Source organism: Homalodisca vitripennis, chromosome 1 (assembly GCF_021130785.1).
Source record: "Homalodisca vitripennis isolate AUS2020 chromosome 1, UT_GWSS_2.1, whole genome shotgun sequence".
Lineage (NCBI taxonomy): Eukaryota > Metazoa > Arthropoda > Insecta > Hemiptera > Cicadellidae > Homalodisca > Homalodisca vitripennis.
The window spans coordinates 144,243,546-144,256,987 of record NC_060207.1 but is presented as its reverse complement, the minus strand read 5'-3'; the positions used below and the strand labels follow the sequence as shown (position 1 = coordinate 144,256,987).

Here is a 13,442-nt window from a genome sequence, read left to right as displayed (position 1 = left end):
TCAAGCGAACTTGCTAATAGCTATTACTTTGCTTTGCACATACACAAGTACTTCTGGTTTGAGGGAATTATATTTCCATCACCAATGTTGAGTTTGCCTTGTTGCCACGATCAAGAAAACATGTCAAAAAGTGTGTACTCATAGCCATTGTGATTTACTCCGACTTTAGTATTTTACATACATAGTTATGAGAAGCCATCTTCTTTAAAAAAACAACGAACATGGATTTTATAACAATCTTTAAATTTATATTAAAAATTAGATAATAACTTTGTCTTTGATACCTGCATTAGAGTACTGACCAAGCACTGCATGCATACTTAATAGCGTCAAGTTCCTAATTTTTCCTAAAACTTATCTGTTTAAAATCTGTGCTTAACAGCGAATCTAGAAAAATTAAAATAAGAAGTTTTGTTACTATCAAGAGTATGCTTTCAAGACTATAAATGTAAACAAATTTATAATAATAGGTAAATTAATTAAACAAACTGTTGTGTTGTCATAAACAATGTTTATACAGAACAGTTGATTATATTTAACAGATTCCTTCAATTATTAATAACATTTGTTTGCTCTAATACGTTTCTTATGGGATTTTTGAAACTTTAGAGACCAGTGAGGCGTAATCTAGAGGGATTTTCAAAATAGGAAAAAGCCTACATATTTACCAAGAACCCTAAAAACGTCTATGTAAAATTTAAGTAATTCGGTCCAGTAGTTTTTATGTGATTGAGTTAGCACATACATGAAAACACAGACACAATTAGACTTTTTGAATAATAGTATAGTTTATTCAAGATGTACTATTACTGGAACTATTTATGTTCATACTTATTGAACAATGAGGTTTGCTTAGGGTTTATTTGATATTATTTAGAATGCTTTATACTATTAACTACCCCTATTCTAAAAATGTTATCTAACTTAAATACTTACCTAAATATTTTGGAATCGAATAAATAAACATAGGAAAATCACAAGAACAGTACATTATTAATAGTGTTAATTCTTTTATTAATTGCTTTCATATATACATATATAAACAATAATTTACAAAAAAATCACAGATTTCGTTAATTAGTTGGGTGCCTGAAAAGAAAAGAAAAAGTATGTACTTTGAACTCCTAATCAACAGAGAACTTAATCATCACTCAGACAAAAAAACAAAATTTAAATGTAGTAAATGTTTTTTAAATTTTTAATCCTCAAAGAAAAAATTGTTTTATTATAACACCTGAATTTATATTAGTACAATTTTGGAAATTTCAATATATAAAGTGAGTAAAGCACTTTATTGATATGATTGTGCTCTGTCCCTATATACTCACAAGCGTTCACATGATCGGAAATAGAATTTGGTACTATCTCGAGGAATGTTTTATTTTTTTTGCCAGAGTTTTCCAGGGTGACATAGAACAATGTAGCCAAGCGGCATTTCTGGTAAGTACATTCCCTACCTCAGATCATCTAATGTGATCTGCCGTCAGGAAAGTATCGATTGAAAATGCCTCTGGCCATTAGTGCGGGCTTCGATCTGCAATTCTGGTGGAAGAAGAAAGATATCCCTTGAAATAGAACCTAAATTCAAGTTCAGATCATGTGAGTACTCTTAAAAGTTAATTTGAACTTTTTCTATTAATGTATTTACCTACTTATACCATGTAATAGATAGGGTCAGAGTGGCCTCTGTATAATACCAAAGCATGCGTTTAAGTTCGATTGAATCTTTTACCACCACTTTCTTTTTACTACCACCAATTGGTGGCCAATTTCACTTCCTCACTCACATATGGAAGAAAAATTAAATATTACATGTTTTCATGACAATTACCTGTCTTCAGTAATAAGTTTTTGACTTTTTTCTAGCATACATACTACATGAGACTAAGTATAGTAAGGCTTGCTGGACACTAAATTCAACACAGTGGACTTGGTGTCAAATCGTCATGCCGGGGGCTTCTAAACCATTGTAAGAAATATGAATGCCACACACTACTTCAACACGATTGAAAATACAAATGAATTATTGATAGTCAAACAGCGCTGTTGTAGTCAACTTGGTATTTCAACAAGACATGACTGAACAAATGGAACTGCACATGTGCAACTCCTCATCTCATACCAGCAGAACACTAACACAGTCTGTTTTAGGACCCTCTCTCTGTTTTGATAGAGTTAGTAGTTTGTGATCTTTATCTTAATGAAGATCCAGACCACCGAACTCCCAATTTGATTTATGCTATGAACCCAAACTTCCCTTGTGGATTATACATACAACAGCTGAATATAGTTCCACAACATCACAACCGCATCATCACTTCCCTTGTTAACTACCACAGCTAGATTGCCTTTTTACACATTCTTCCACAACAATAACAACAAATAGACACTAAACAACTTTAACTTCCCTTCCTTTTGTCACCATTCAGCATCACAGTTATGTCATGTCACAGCGTACTGTAGAGTGGCCCGCCATTGAATGCGACGGTTATCCCCGCGGTTGAATGCGATTTGTGTATCCTACAAATTTTCTTGTTCTGTATGTCATTAATTTGGTGTGTGGCTCGGTCCACTTGTCACTTTGATCAATGTGACTTTTGTATATTAAGTAGCATTAAAAAAATATTTTAAAAGTATACAGTTAAGAAAAGTGACATAAAAACATTTCTATAGATACTTTTAGCTTTTTTCAAAGCTAATATTTTAACAAAATGAATACTAAAATATAAAATAATTTCTCTAAAATTACTATTTTGTGATGTACTTTATAATAATAATTATGATTACTGGATAATTTCCATGAATCTAGATGATTGGGTTAATCTATTTTTAGATTATAAAAGTATACCGGTTATATTATCTAAAAAATTAAAACACTGCTTAAAGTGTAAAAAAAGGAATGAGCATTTTTAATTAAATAGAATGTCTCTCATAATCCATCAGAAGGTGGTTTTCACTCAAACACCCATTAGTAGATTGTGGTCAAAGGGTTGATATGTTAGACTTTGAACCCATTGGCATGTTGTTTAAAGCCGTGAGGCCCCTACACTAGCACTTAAAATGGCCAAAATTACAACAAACTATTAAATTCTTGTAGTTTTAGTAAGGAGTGTTGTAACTAATTTTAATTTTCACCTTCTTCTTTAGAATTAAATAACTTACAGATTGAGGTCCTATATTTTGTAATACCAAGAAAAAGGTATGCATAGTATATAATGTTTATATATTTTTGTTACATTGGTACAAAAAAATCAGTAACACTGTTTCGAGATCTACAATATGATCTTTTCTCAGGTGAATAACTAAACTAACACATAGCTACAATCTAAGTTAAAATAAACTAATCATACCAGAGCATTGTGACATGTATAAGTCAAGATTCATAACAACCATGTGAGTGTCAAAAAATGTAGACTAACTATAAAACATGCACTTAATAATAACAAAAGAATAATTATAACTGAACTACAGAATACAGATCACAAAAGATCTGCACTTGCCGGCCTACCTCATAGAACTTACCAGAGGCCAATAGTAAATGACGATCATCCTGGCAGAAACAAGATGGGACTCAAAAATGAACGGAAGTGGGCTTTTTTTATTATTGGTTAATTCTAGATGAACTTCTTAAAACCATACTTTGACTCTACATTGGTTTATTACAAATCTCAAATCTGCTTTATATTTTAGGTTTTCTTGTTAGTTAATTTATCAGAATTGGCAACCAATTTTGACTGATTGGTCAGTCTGCCAGTTTAATGTATGAAGTCTCGTTTAATTTCATTTTAAAGAAATGAAGTTTCCGATGTATTATGTTGGCTTCCTCTAAATTCATATAATGGTCTTCAGACCAAGAATTATGTGCAATTTTTGTCTTTTCTGTATTTTGATTTACTGACTAAGGAATTATTGTTCCTGTTTTTTTGCACTTGTTTATTACTGTTTATTGAGGGTATCCATTACGTCTAAGATCTGATTCAACTTTCTTAAATTCCTCTTTTAATCTATTTTTATCCGAGCATAAGCTCTTTCTTTGCTCTATCAAATAACGAGTGGGTCACCCCTCCTTTGACATATGTTTGATGGTTTGTTTGATAGTTAAAATATTTTCCTGTGCGTTTTCTTTCAAAAAACCATAGTCTTATGGACATCCCTATCTCAAACACACATCCAAAAAAGGAAGCTTGTTTTGGACTTTCAATTCCATCATTAGGCAGATGGAAGGAGAAATACTATAATGTGATTCATAAACTCATTAAATTTTGTGTCTCCATAAAGAAAAACGACAAAGGAGTCATCTGCATACTTTCGGTTTGAATTAAGTAAGCTAAAGCCACTATATACCAGAGAGGGAAGCTAGGTTTGTGGATTTTGGGGAGGCCATCCATATGGGGTTTTTGAAATGGTGAAGAGTTAATTGAGATCTTAATTTATTTGAAAAAAGTGTGTTGTGTTTCTGTTGCTACCTTGTATTCAAAGGAACCAGTTTGGTCTTCATTTAAAACTGTATATTTGCCAATGCAGTAAACCTTCGTTATCCGGCATGGTAGGGTGTTGAGGCATGCCGAATTATCAAATTTGCCGGATTATTTGATACACACCAGAGAAATAATGTAGACATAATAAATAAATAATCACATTAAAACACGTGTTTATTATTCAAATATAACATTCATGGAGTCCTTGTTATATATGGATCTATAAGACCAATATTTTTAACGGTCAGTTTACAGTGCGTAGTCTATGCATCACAGCAATTGGGCAGAATGGTTAAGGTCGAGGGCACGTTCATCCCGGTTCATCACAGCCTGTGGTACCATACTGCCACTGCCACCCTCTCTAGTCACTGCTTGCCTATCTCAGAAGGCAATGGCGATAAGTCAGTCGTTCGAGTCCTCCTTCCATCACAACCTAGACTAAACTGAACTGATGCTACTGGTTACACAGGCTGACAGACAATGGCCATGGTCATGGTGACTTGAGTCTAATTGATATCACCCAAAGTCAGGCAAATATGACGCCTAGCGTCTTCTCCATGCTCGCTTGAACACTGTGTCCACAACAAACGGAAAAAATCTTATTTAATAAAAAAACATGTAATTAAAAATATGTTTCATTAAATCATGTTGTTCAATCACATCATAATTCACAACACTGTAATAAATAATTTCCTCATGATGAAAGCATATTTTCTATTTTATCAGTCTTCAGAAACTTTACCTTACATAACTGTGACTTAAATTTTATTAAATAATTCACACCATTAAATACGGATTGCACTGCTTTAATTGGATCAACCAGATAAGTATTACATTGCTTTAACATAATACTTTGATTTAGACCTAGTTTTAGTAGTCATGACATTGTACCAGTAAGACATAAGATATTTATTGCCGTTGATCATATATACAATGACATAGGCATTGCCAATACACTTTTAGTATAAAACATACTAATATAGAAACATACCATCATTGAAAACCACAAAACAGATTTAACAGACTCAACAACATTTACCTTACAGTTGTAAAATAAACATGTATTTTCAAATTAAATCCCAATGATTTAAAACTGAGTATTGAAATTTATATTTAAAAACTCGTCAATTGAATAAAATGGATAATTTAAAAGCCACAAATAAAATTTTTTTTTAAAATTAGTTATGAGAGTAACATGAGCAATTTCTGGATGCTTGTTAAAAAATCTTACACAATTTACCATATGGGATGTTCCAAATTTGGTCAGTCGATATTGAGGAATGTTGAGCTTATTTTTATTTCTGGTGTTGTGTGTATGAAATTGATTTCTAATGAAAAAGTTTCTGAGGTTTGCTTTAGTGTATAATATAATATGGTAAATGTAGAGATTAATTATGGTAGGTATTTGTAACTGTATAAATAGGCATTTGCAATGATCTAATGGTGCAGCATGACAAATAGTTCTAATAACCCTTTTTTGGACGATTAACAGATCTGAGACTGCTACAGAATGGCCCCATAATATCAAGCCGTAAGCAATGTGTAATACACTGAATTATCATTATGTGGAATAATCCAAAATACACTGTCCTAAGGTACTCAGTAGATATTATAGATCTTAATTTCCAAAACAGAAAAGTAACGCTTGGAAGTTTTTTGCTTAATCCGTTAACATGATCACTCCAACTCAATTTCATGTCAATACAAATTCCCAGTAATTTGACAGATTGGTGATTGTTTTAAGAAAGGCTAAGTAACATGTTTTGCGTCTTACTTTCATTGCAGAGAAGTTTATTAGTTGTGAACTATTTCTGAGCATTACTATGAGCTGCAGCCATTCTAACCTTTAAACTTTTCAGATTATTATGACAGGAGAACAGAGTTGAATCGTCAGCATAGATGACAGAATTCACACCAACATTTTTTGATTTTTGATTATCACAAGGAAAAAGAAGGGTCCAAAGACAGAACCTTGAAGAACGCCTAAGGAAACATCTATTAATGATGAGTGTGTCCCTCTTAAACTTACATATTGTCTACGATAATTTTCATAGACTTTGAAGATATCCATAAAAGTCTAATTTGGTTAAAATACTATTTAATGGAACACAATCAAATGCTTTACTCAAATCTAATAGAGAAAGAGAAACTGACTGCTTATTTTCAAATGCCTGCAATGCCTCACAAACTATTTTGGTTACTGCAGCAACTGTTGAAGGGCCTGTCCTGAATCAGAATTGAGATTCAGAAAGGAGGTTATTTGTTTCAAAATAATTACTAAGTTGATTATACATTATGGATTCAATGACTTTAGAAAAAGTAGGGACAACTGAGACTGAGCGATAATTTTGAGGAAGACTTTTATCCCCCTTTTTCTATAAACTGGTGTGACCTTAGATATCTTTAACATATTTGAAAAGTAACCCCATTCTGAACATTTGTTTATCATGAAAAAAGTGGCTCCTTAATTATACCAATTGTTTTTTTTTTCAATAAATTGAGGATTTAGAAACTATTTTTGTACATCTTCTGAATTAATATTTGTCCAATTAAAAGAATTTGGATTGATCAGTCTACTTCCTAGAAAATCATAAATGTTAGTGTTATTGTCTGGAATTTGACTTGCCAATTCATCAACAGAATGTTTAAAGTGATAATTAATTGTTTAGGGTTAAGTGTGAGGTCTCTAGTAGAATTTGGAGAGTGTTCTTGAGATATAACCTCCCAAGCTGCTTTGCACTTATTTTGTGCTTGATCTATATACTTTTCACAGGCTATTTTTTTGGCAGAGGTTAGATGTGCCCTATAGCTTCTTTTACAACAGATATATGCATTATAAGCTAACTCAGTCTGCTCTGATCCATTCCTCAACATGTTTTTATAAATATTATGTAAACTTAACATATAATCTCTTTCCTGAGCAAGTTCACAATTGTACCATTTTATTTTATTTTTTCTACAGTGTAGTTTACTATTACCTCATTTTTTACTAATTAATGGTGAGCAAAAATGTGAAAAATGCCATAGATTAATTAATTAGTGCCTAAAAAAAACTGTCAAACATTGTTGAGACATTTATCTTTCCTAACTCAAAATCATTGATCATATTCCACTTTTATTTCTTCAATTCCTCAATAAAAAATTCAATATTGTCTACACTTTGAGAACGAAAGAATGTTTTAGAAATTTTGTGTTTTGATGTATTTTAGTCTACGGTTATCATATTTTAAACTGATTACAAGTGGAATATGATATGCCAAGTGTCACCATGTACTTGTTTGTATAAAATAACCCTATATTCTGTTAAAACATTTCTGATAATTTTAGCTTGAAACATTTTCTAGAAATGCACATAGTTAAACTTATATTTATTCTTTATTTCCTACTGCGATAAAATGGAATGTTTTAATAATTCTTAGGATACAAACATAATATCTACCTTACACTGATGCAAATAATTAATGGCCCATTTCAAATTATATAATTTAATCTAATGGTAATACATTTCATTAATATTAATAAACTCTACTAATTGTCAAGGAAGTAAAAATTTAGGAAATTTAATCATGAATTGTAATACAGTCTTAATTACTACAATTAGAATACAACACAAAATTGGTTATGATGATTCAATGTGTAATCTTTCAAAACGATTTTTTTGCTCCTCAAGCCAAGAACGGTGTTCAATGTTTGAAAGATCAGTAAAGAGTGAAATCGCAGTTTCCTGTGTAATCTTTGTGCTCACTACACCATACACAAAATGTAGTCCTTTCTCCACTATGGTCAGCCCTCCTCCACTATCACCTGAAGCAACCTGACCACCTGTAAGAATATTATCAACTTATTATCAATAATCAGTAAAATTTGCTACTATTACATCAGTATTCCTTAGGTATAGTATAACTAACTTGAAATATTTATTTGTTATTTGTAATGACTGCTGACTACATCAGGAGGAGATAATGGATAAAAAGACAAAGAAGGTTCATATAAAGTTATGTTATTGCTATTAATAATATCTGTTTGTATAAATGTATACATTAATTCTTATAACAAAATACAAAAATGGATGCACAGCCACATCTTGCAGCTACCGACCAGTCTCCCTCGTCCTAACCTTCTCTAAGCTCCGTGGAAAAATAGTTCTTAAGAGATTAATGATGTATTGGAATAAACACAATCTACCCACACACACTGCATGTTTTTACCAAGGAAAAAATCAGCAACTGCAATTATTATAGAAACTGTAATAGATGACCTTGAAGACAAAAAACTTTTAATTGCACTTTTCCTGGATTTCTTTAAGGTTTTTGACTGCCTGAATCACAATCTCATCATCAAAAAGATTGAGGCTCTAGGTATAACTGGAAAGGCTAAAGATTAGATATATCCTTGCTGTCTGCAAATATTCAAAATATCTTACTTATAGAAACAAAGGCAATCAAATTCAGGCTGGACTCCAGAGACTAGACACTTGCAGGGAGGCCTTTACATCATTTGGAATCTTAACCATAATGACTATAATATAATAATAATTAATATAATCGGTCTCTATATACAAGAAGTTGTGATGCATGCTGATGGACAAAACATGGTGAGAGACTGTGATCTACACATGCACAACACACGTAGTGCTCAACTCTACAGTGTTCCAGCATACCACCTAACACAATATGAGAAAAAACCAACATATAAAGGTATTAAATTCTTCAATCATCTCTCAAGAGACCTAAGAACAACAAATGGGAACAAATTGAAGATACTTGTCTGGTTGAACAGCCTTTCTATTCAATAAATGAGTTCCTTCAACATGAATAGACTGAATAACATTTAAACTCTCATTTATCACATTACCGATAACTCTGTAAACACAATCAATAATTTTATTGTATAATTGACACAATTTCTGTACTTGATGAACATATAATAAAGTATATTTTGATTGATTGATTTGTTTTTAAAACTAAATGAAATTGATATTACAAAAAAACTGACATAAAAGAAAACTTACAAAAGTTTCAAGAAATAAAATAAAACTTTTTTGGTAAGAAAAAGAAAGATAGAAAATGTATTTTACTAATTATGTGTAATTATGTTTAACTGAATATACATAGAATTCATCTTTATTGTTTGTCTGATTCAAATATAAGTTTTTTAGTTTCATTATACCTTATTGTGATAGAATTGAGTACACAACTATAATGAATATTAATTTTATCATTTTTATGGTTACATGTAACACAGAGTTATCTGATCTCTATTTCACACATGAATTTAAAATGCAAACTTTGATGTAGACTACATACAAATTTACAAATCAAGAACTGCTCTTTGTGTTTTGTTATTTCTACTTGCTCAACAACCATGATCCTACATTTTTGGAATAGAAAGACTACGGACACAATATTATTCGGAATGTGGTTGTCCAGTTCGAAGTACATTATAGGAATTAAACTTGGTGCTGTATACAGGGTGGCTTTTTTTAAATAGACCACCATTGTGATCCTGGAAAATATAAATCTGACAGCAAATTTTAAATGGGCAACCTTCCTTTGTTTTTAGACACATTTCAAAATGTGTACATAAAACTTTTATAAACTGCTGCCATTTTCCAATATGTTGGTCAATTTTGTTTTATTTTTTTATGGGGAAAAAACCTTATATTACGAGGGCTATGATAACATTTTTGATAAGAAAAAACCATTTTAAGATGTTTTTATTCCAATTATTATATTGAGGTTGAGCAGTATAGGCCTTACAGCCATAATTCCGCCTTTTTAATAAAGACATATTTCATTTAATTTATTCCTGGAAATTTTTACATTACCCTTAATAACCAAGATATGAGAGACTAAAGTTGTGAGACTATGGAGTTTAACATTGAGAAAATGTTCTCATTTGAATTTTTGTGAGTAAACATGGCATTCACAACAATGTTATATATGGAAATTAAAAAAAAGGCAATAAGATAAGAGAGGATTTGACAAAAGAGGAGGAAAGAAAAATTGGTGAATCATTGATATCAATATACGCACTAACTGGGGATAACCCATTAATTCGTAAAGCTTAAAACTTTTGATTAAAGAATTGCTTTATTGCCAATGGACGACCATGATAATTTGCCTGATCAGAATTTTTCCTACTCTTTTTTTAATACATGCAAGGGCTGACTTTGAATTTGATTGGTATTTGTCACTGACTAACCCGACGTTGTTGTAGTTATTTGAATATGATCAGTGTTATTGAATTGGGTGTATGCCATTGTGATGTTCCACGTTGGTTACAGTTGAATAAGATTGGTAATGAGGCCTTCATGTTGAGGCCACTTGAAGTGTGTCAGTTGTGTACAGGATGTTGTTGCCTCACTTTGTCTGAGTCATTTGTATGAGTTTGGTGATGTGAATAAATATGTTGTTATCTCGTTGGTGGTCAGTTAGTGTAGGTTCATAAATATGAAATGAAAACATGTTTTTGATCAGGCTACCTTTACTTTGATAGTCAATTTAATGTTGGTTTGGAAACGTCTACTTGTAATTTGTTTCAATTTTATTAAAATTAGATAGCCTCACTTTGTTCTGGTAGATATATAAGACTTCACAATGTCACAAAAAGTGTTTGGTGTTAATTTGTATTGCTTTTTGGTAGATAGTGTTGAATAAAAAATCCCAAAATATGCATAAGAGTTTAATTATTCATCTAATATACTCACGTGTATATATTCAGTATATTAACTGAATATATACACTCACTGACTTTAAAATAAAAATGTTATTGTCATAAATTAAATTTGTTTAACACGTGATTGTCTATCAATTTTCTAAGAAAATTTGTTCATTGTACTGTTTATTGAATTTTTTTAAATTCACTTTAATATTACTATAAAGAAATAATTTTGAAACGAATTTAACTATCTATGCTTCCTTGTGATAGGAAAAAAGGCAGTGAAGGAAAGAGAACGATGCTGGGCCAGAGCCGGGGACAACAGAAGTAGATCCCTCCAGTTTTAATCTCGGACCCAAACTACTATGTTTAAATTCTAATATGTTTTAAGAACTGTTCGTAAATTATGAATTTCTTTAGCAACTTTTGCAATTTCATTATTTGAATACTGAATCTTTTCTCTATTAATTGGTTTTAACGTTTATATGTGATTTGACGTCATAATCAATGACAAGACTATTATAAGAATTGATTTGACTGTGTCCATCCTCCAATTTGCCGCAAATGCAACTGAAATTTGAACAGTGTAATACTGATCTGTTACAACTATCATTAGGATTATACATTACAAGATCTATTTTGACTTTTGTAACAGTTTAGTTATTGTATACAGTGGAGAATTTAGGGTAGAGATACAGAGATCATGACCCCCATATATATTTTAATTTTTTATAGAAAAAAAGTAAATTTTAAACTTCAAAATGCATAGAGAAGTGTTTAAGATGTGTATTTCTTTTAAATTTTAGATGGGAGGGATCCTTCTCCCTTCCATGAAAGTTATTCAATATCCCCAGATCGCTCTGTAGTGACCCCTTCTCAAACTAAATGCTACATCTGCCCCTGATTGTATGTTCATTTTATACAATGAATATCTGTTTTACGTTTAACTAATAAATTATGTGAATCCCACTACATTTATTTAACAGTTAATAATCATATAGTACTTAACTTATACCCTAATAAACCAGACTAAGTAAGTTGCTTTATTCTTTTTAAGCCTTACCATTCTCAACACTTTTACCACAGAATTTGTCATGAGTAACCAGTTTCTGGAATGCATTACGGACTGATCGTATACATTCACCGTTGTCTAAGTACGTCAAATTTGTTGTCAATACCGTCGGACTTGGTGCTTCGTTCTGAGTTGCACCCCAGCCTGCCACCTGTACAACAAAATAGATTATTGGATTGGTGAACAGAATCATTCTAACATTGTATTTATAAGTATTGTATTAAAATGTTAGGCAACTATCAACTCGTCACAGCTATGACCATGTTCTGTGTTAAGTACTGTGTATACTACTTTGTCCATATGGCTACACTAAGCTGTTACAGCTTAACTTATATGTTCAAAAAGCGTATCACACAAATTCTTTAGCACTTTGACTACCAAGTGGCATTATGCTCCTATAACCTTTGGTAGCAAATGTGTTAATAAGAATTAGATGTTCAAAGAGTGAAAAATGTGTTGTTTTCAACATAGGTCATAGTGTGTATACCCAACGGACGTCGCATCCCCAATAACTATGGTGGACCATGCAATGAAACGCACCAAACTGTCCACCTGGGCAGGCACAACAGGGGGCAAGTGAGACAACCTGCTCTGACTATGAATGGCTGAACTCATACTGAAGCAATTTGAAGTGGGGTTGTTACCGTTTTTAACGTAGTTTGCATTAAATGTGTTAAGAAATCAAATACACCTTAAAACAGATGAAACCAATTCAGTTGCACCAAGAAAAACATCCCTCAACAGAAGTAAATGTAGAAAGAATTAAGAAAATTATTTTAGTGTTTCCCTAAAAGAAGCTAAAGCAAGAAAACCTTCAAATGACTTCAGCAGCTGTGATCCAACCCCAAAACAGAAAGTAAACTAATCCAGTATGTAGCTATGATGAGAAGGATTGATTCAATGTGAATGTTTAGTTTGCTCCATTTCACCTTCCTCTGAGTGCAGCATATTTATATCAGACCTGCCCATCACATTTATTACTTCAGCTATCCTGTTATTTAAGCTGATGATACAGCTTTTTTTATCAAGTAAAGAATCAATTTATCAACTGGAAATCAACACATTTATTTCAGTCAGTCTTTGCTCCCAAAAGAGTGAAATACATTAGTACTCCTGAGGTAACAATGACAGCTTATAGACTTTTTGAGTCATGCACTATGATATAGTCCAATGAGGAAAGAGTTCTTGCGAAAATCTGTAAATAATTATGGTTCTACAGAAGAAAGCTCTGA

The 13,442-nt window shown here is 31.7% G+C and overlaps 1 protein-coding gene and 1 long non-coding RNA gene across 4 annotated transcripts in view; one reads left to right on the top strand and one right to left on the bottom strand.

Moving 5' to 3' along the window:
• The first annotated feature begins 1,048 nt into the window (after nt 1-1,048).
• LOC124372855 overlaps nt 1,049-13,442 on the top strand; it is a 51,596-nt gene continuing 39,202 nt past the window's right edge. Inside the window, exon 1 of the long non-coding RNA XR_006923372.1 lies at nt 1,049-1,599. This is a non-coding gene — a long non-coding RNA (uncharacterized LOC124372855). The remainder of the gene's footprint in view (nt 1,600-13,442) is intronic.
• Nucleotides 8,014-13,442, bottom strand: part of LOC124372838 (modular serine protease-like) — a 56,535-nt gene continuing 51,106 nt past the window's right edge. For all 3 annotated transcript variants that reach the window (XM_046831245.1, XM_046831251.1, XM_046831260.1), the window contains 2 exons: nt 12,202-12,361; nt 8,014-8,300 (listed from right to left, as the gene is read on the bottom strand). In XM_046831245.1, the coding sequence (XP_046687201.1) occupies nt 8,098-8,300; nt 12,202-12,361 (363 nt within the window). In that variant the 3' untranslated portion in view covers nt 8,014-8,097. The remainder of the gene's footprint in view (nt 8,301-12,201; nt 12,362-13,442) is intronic.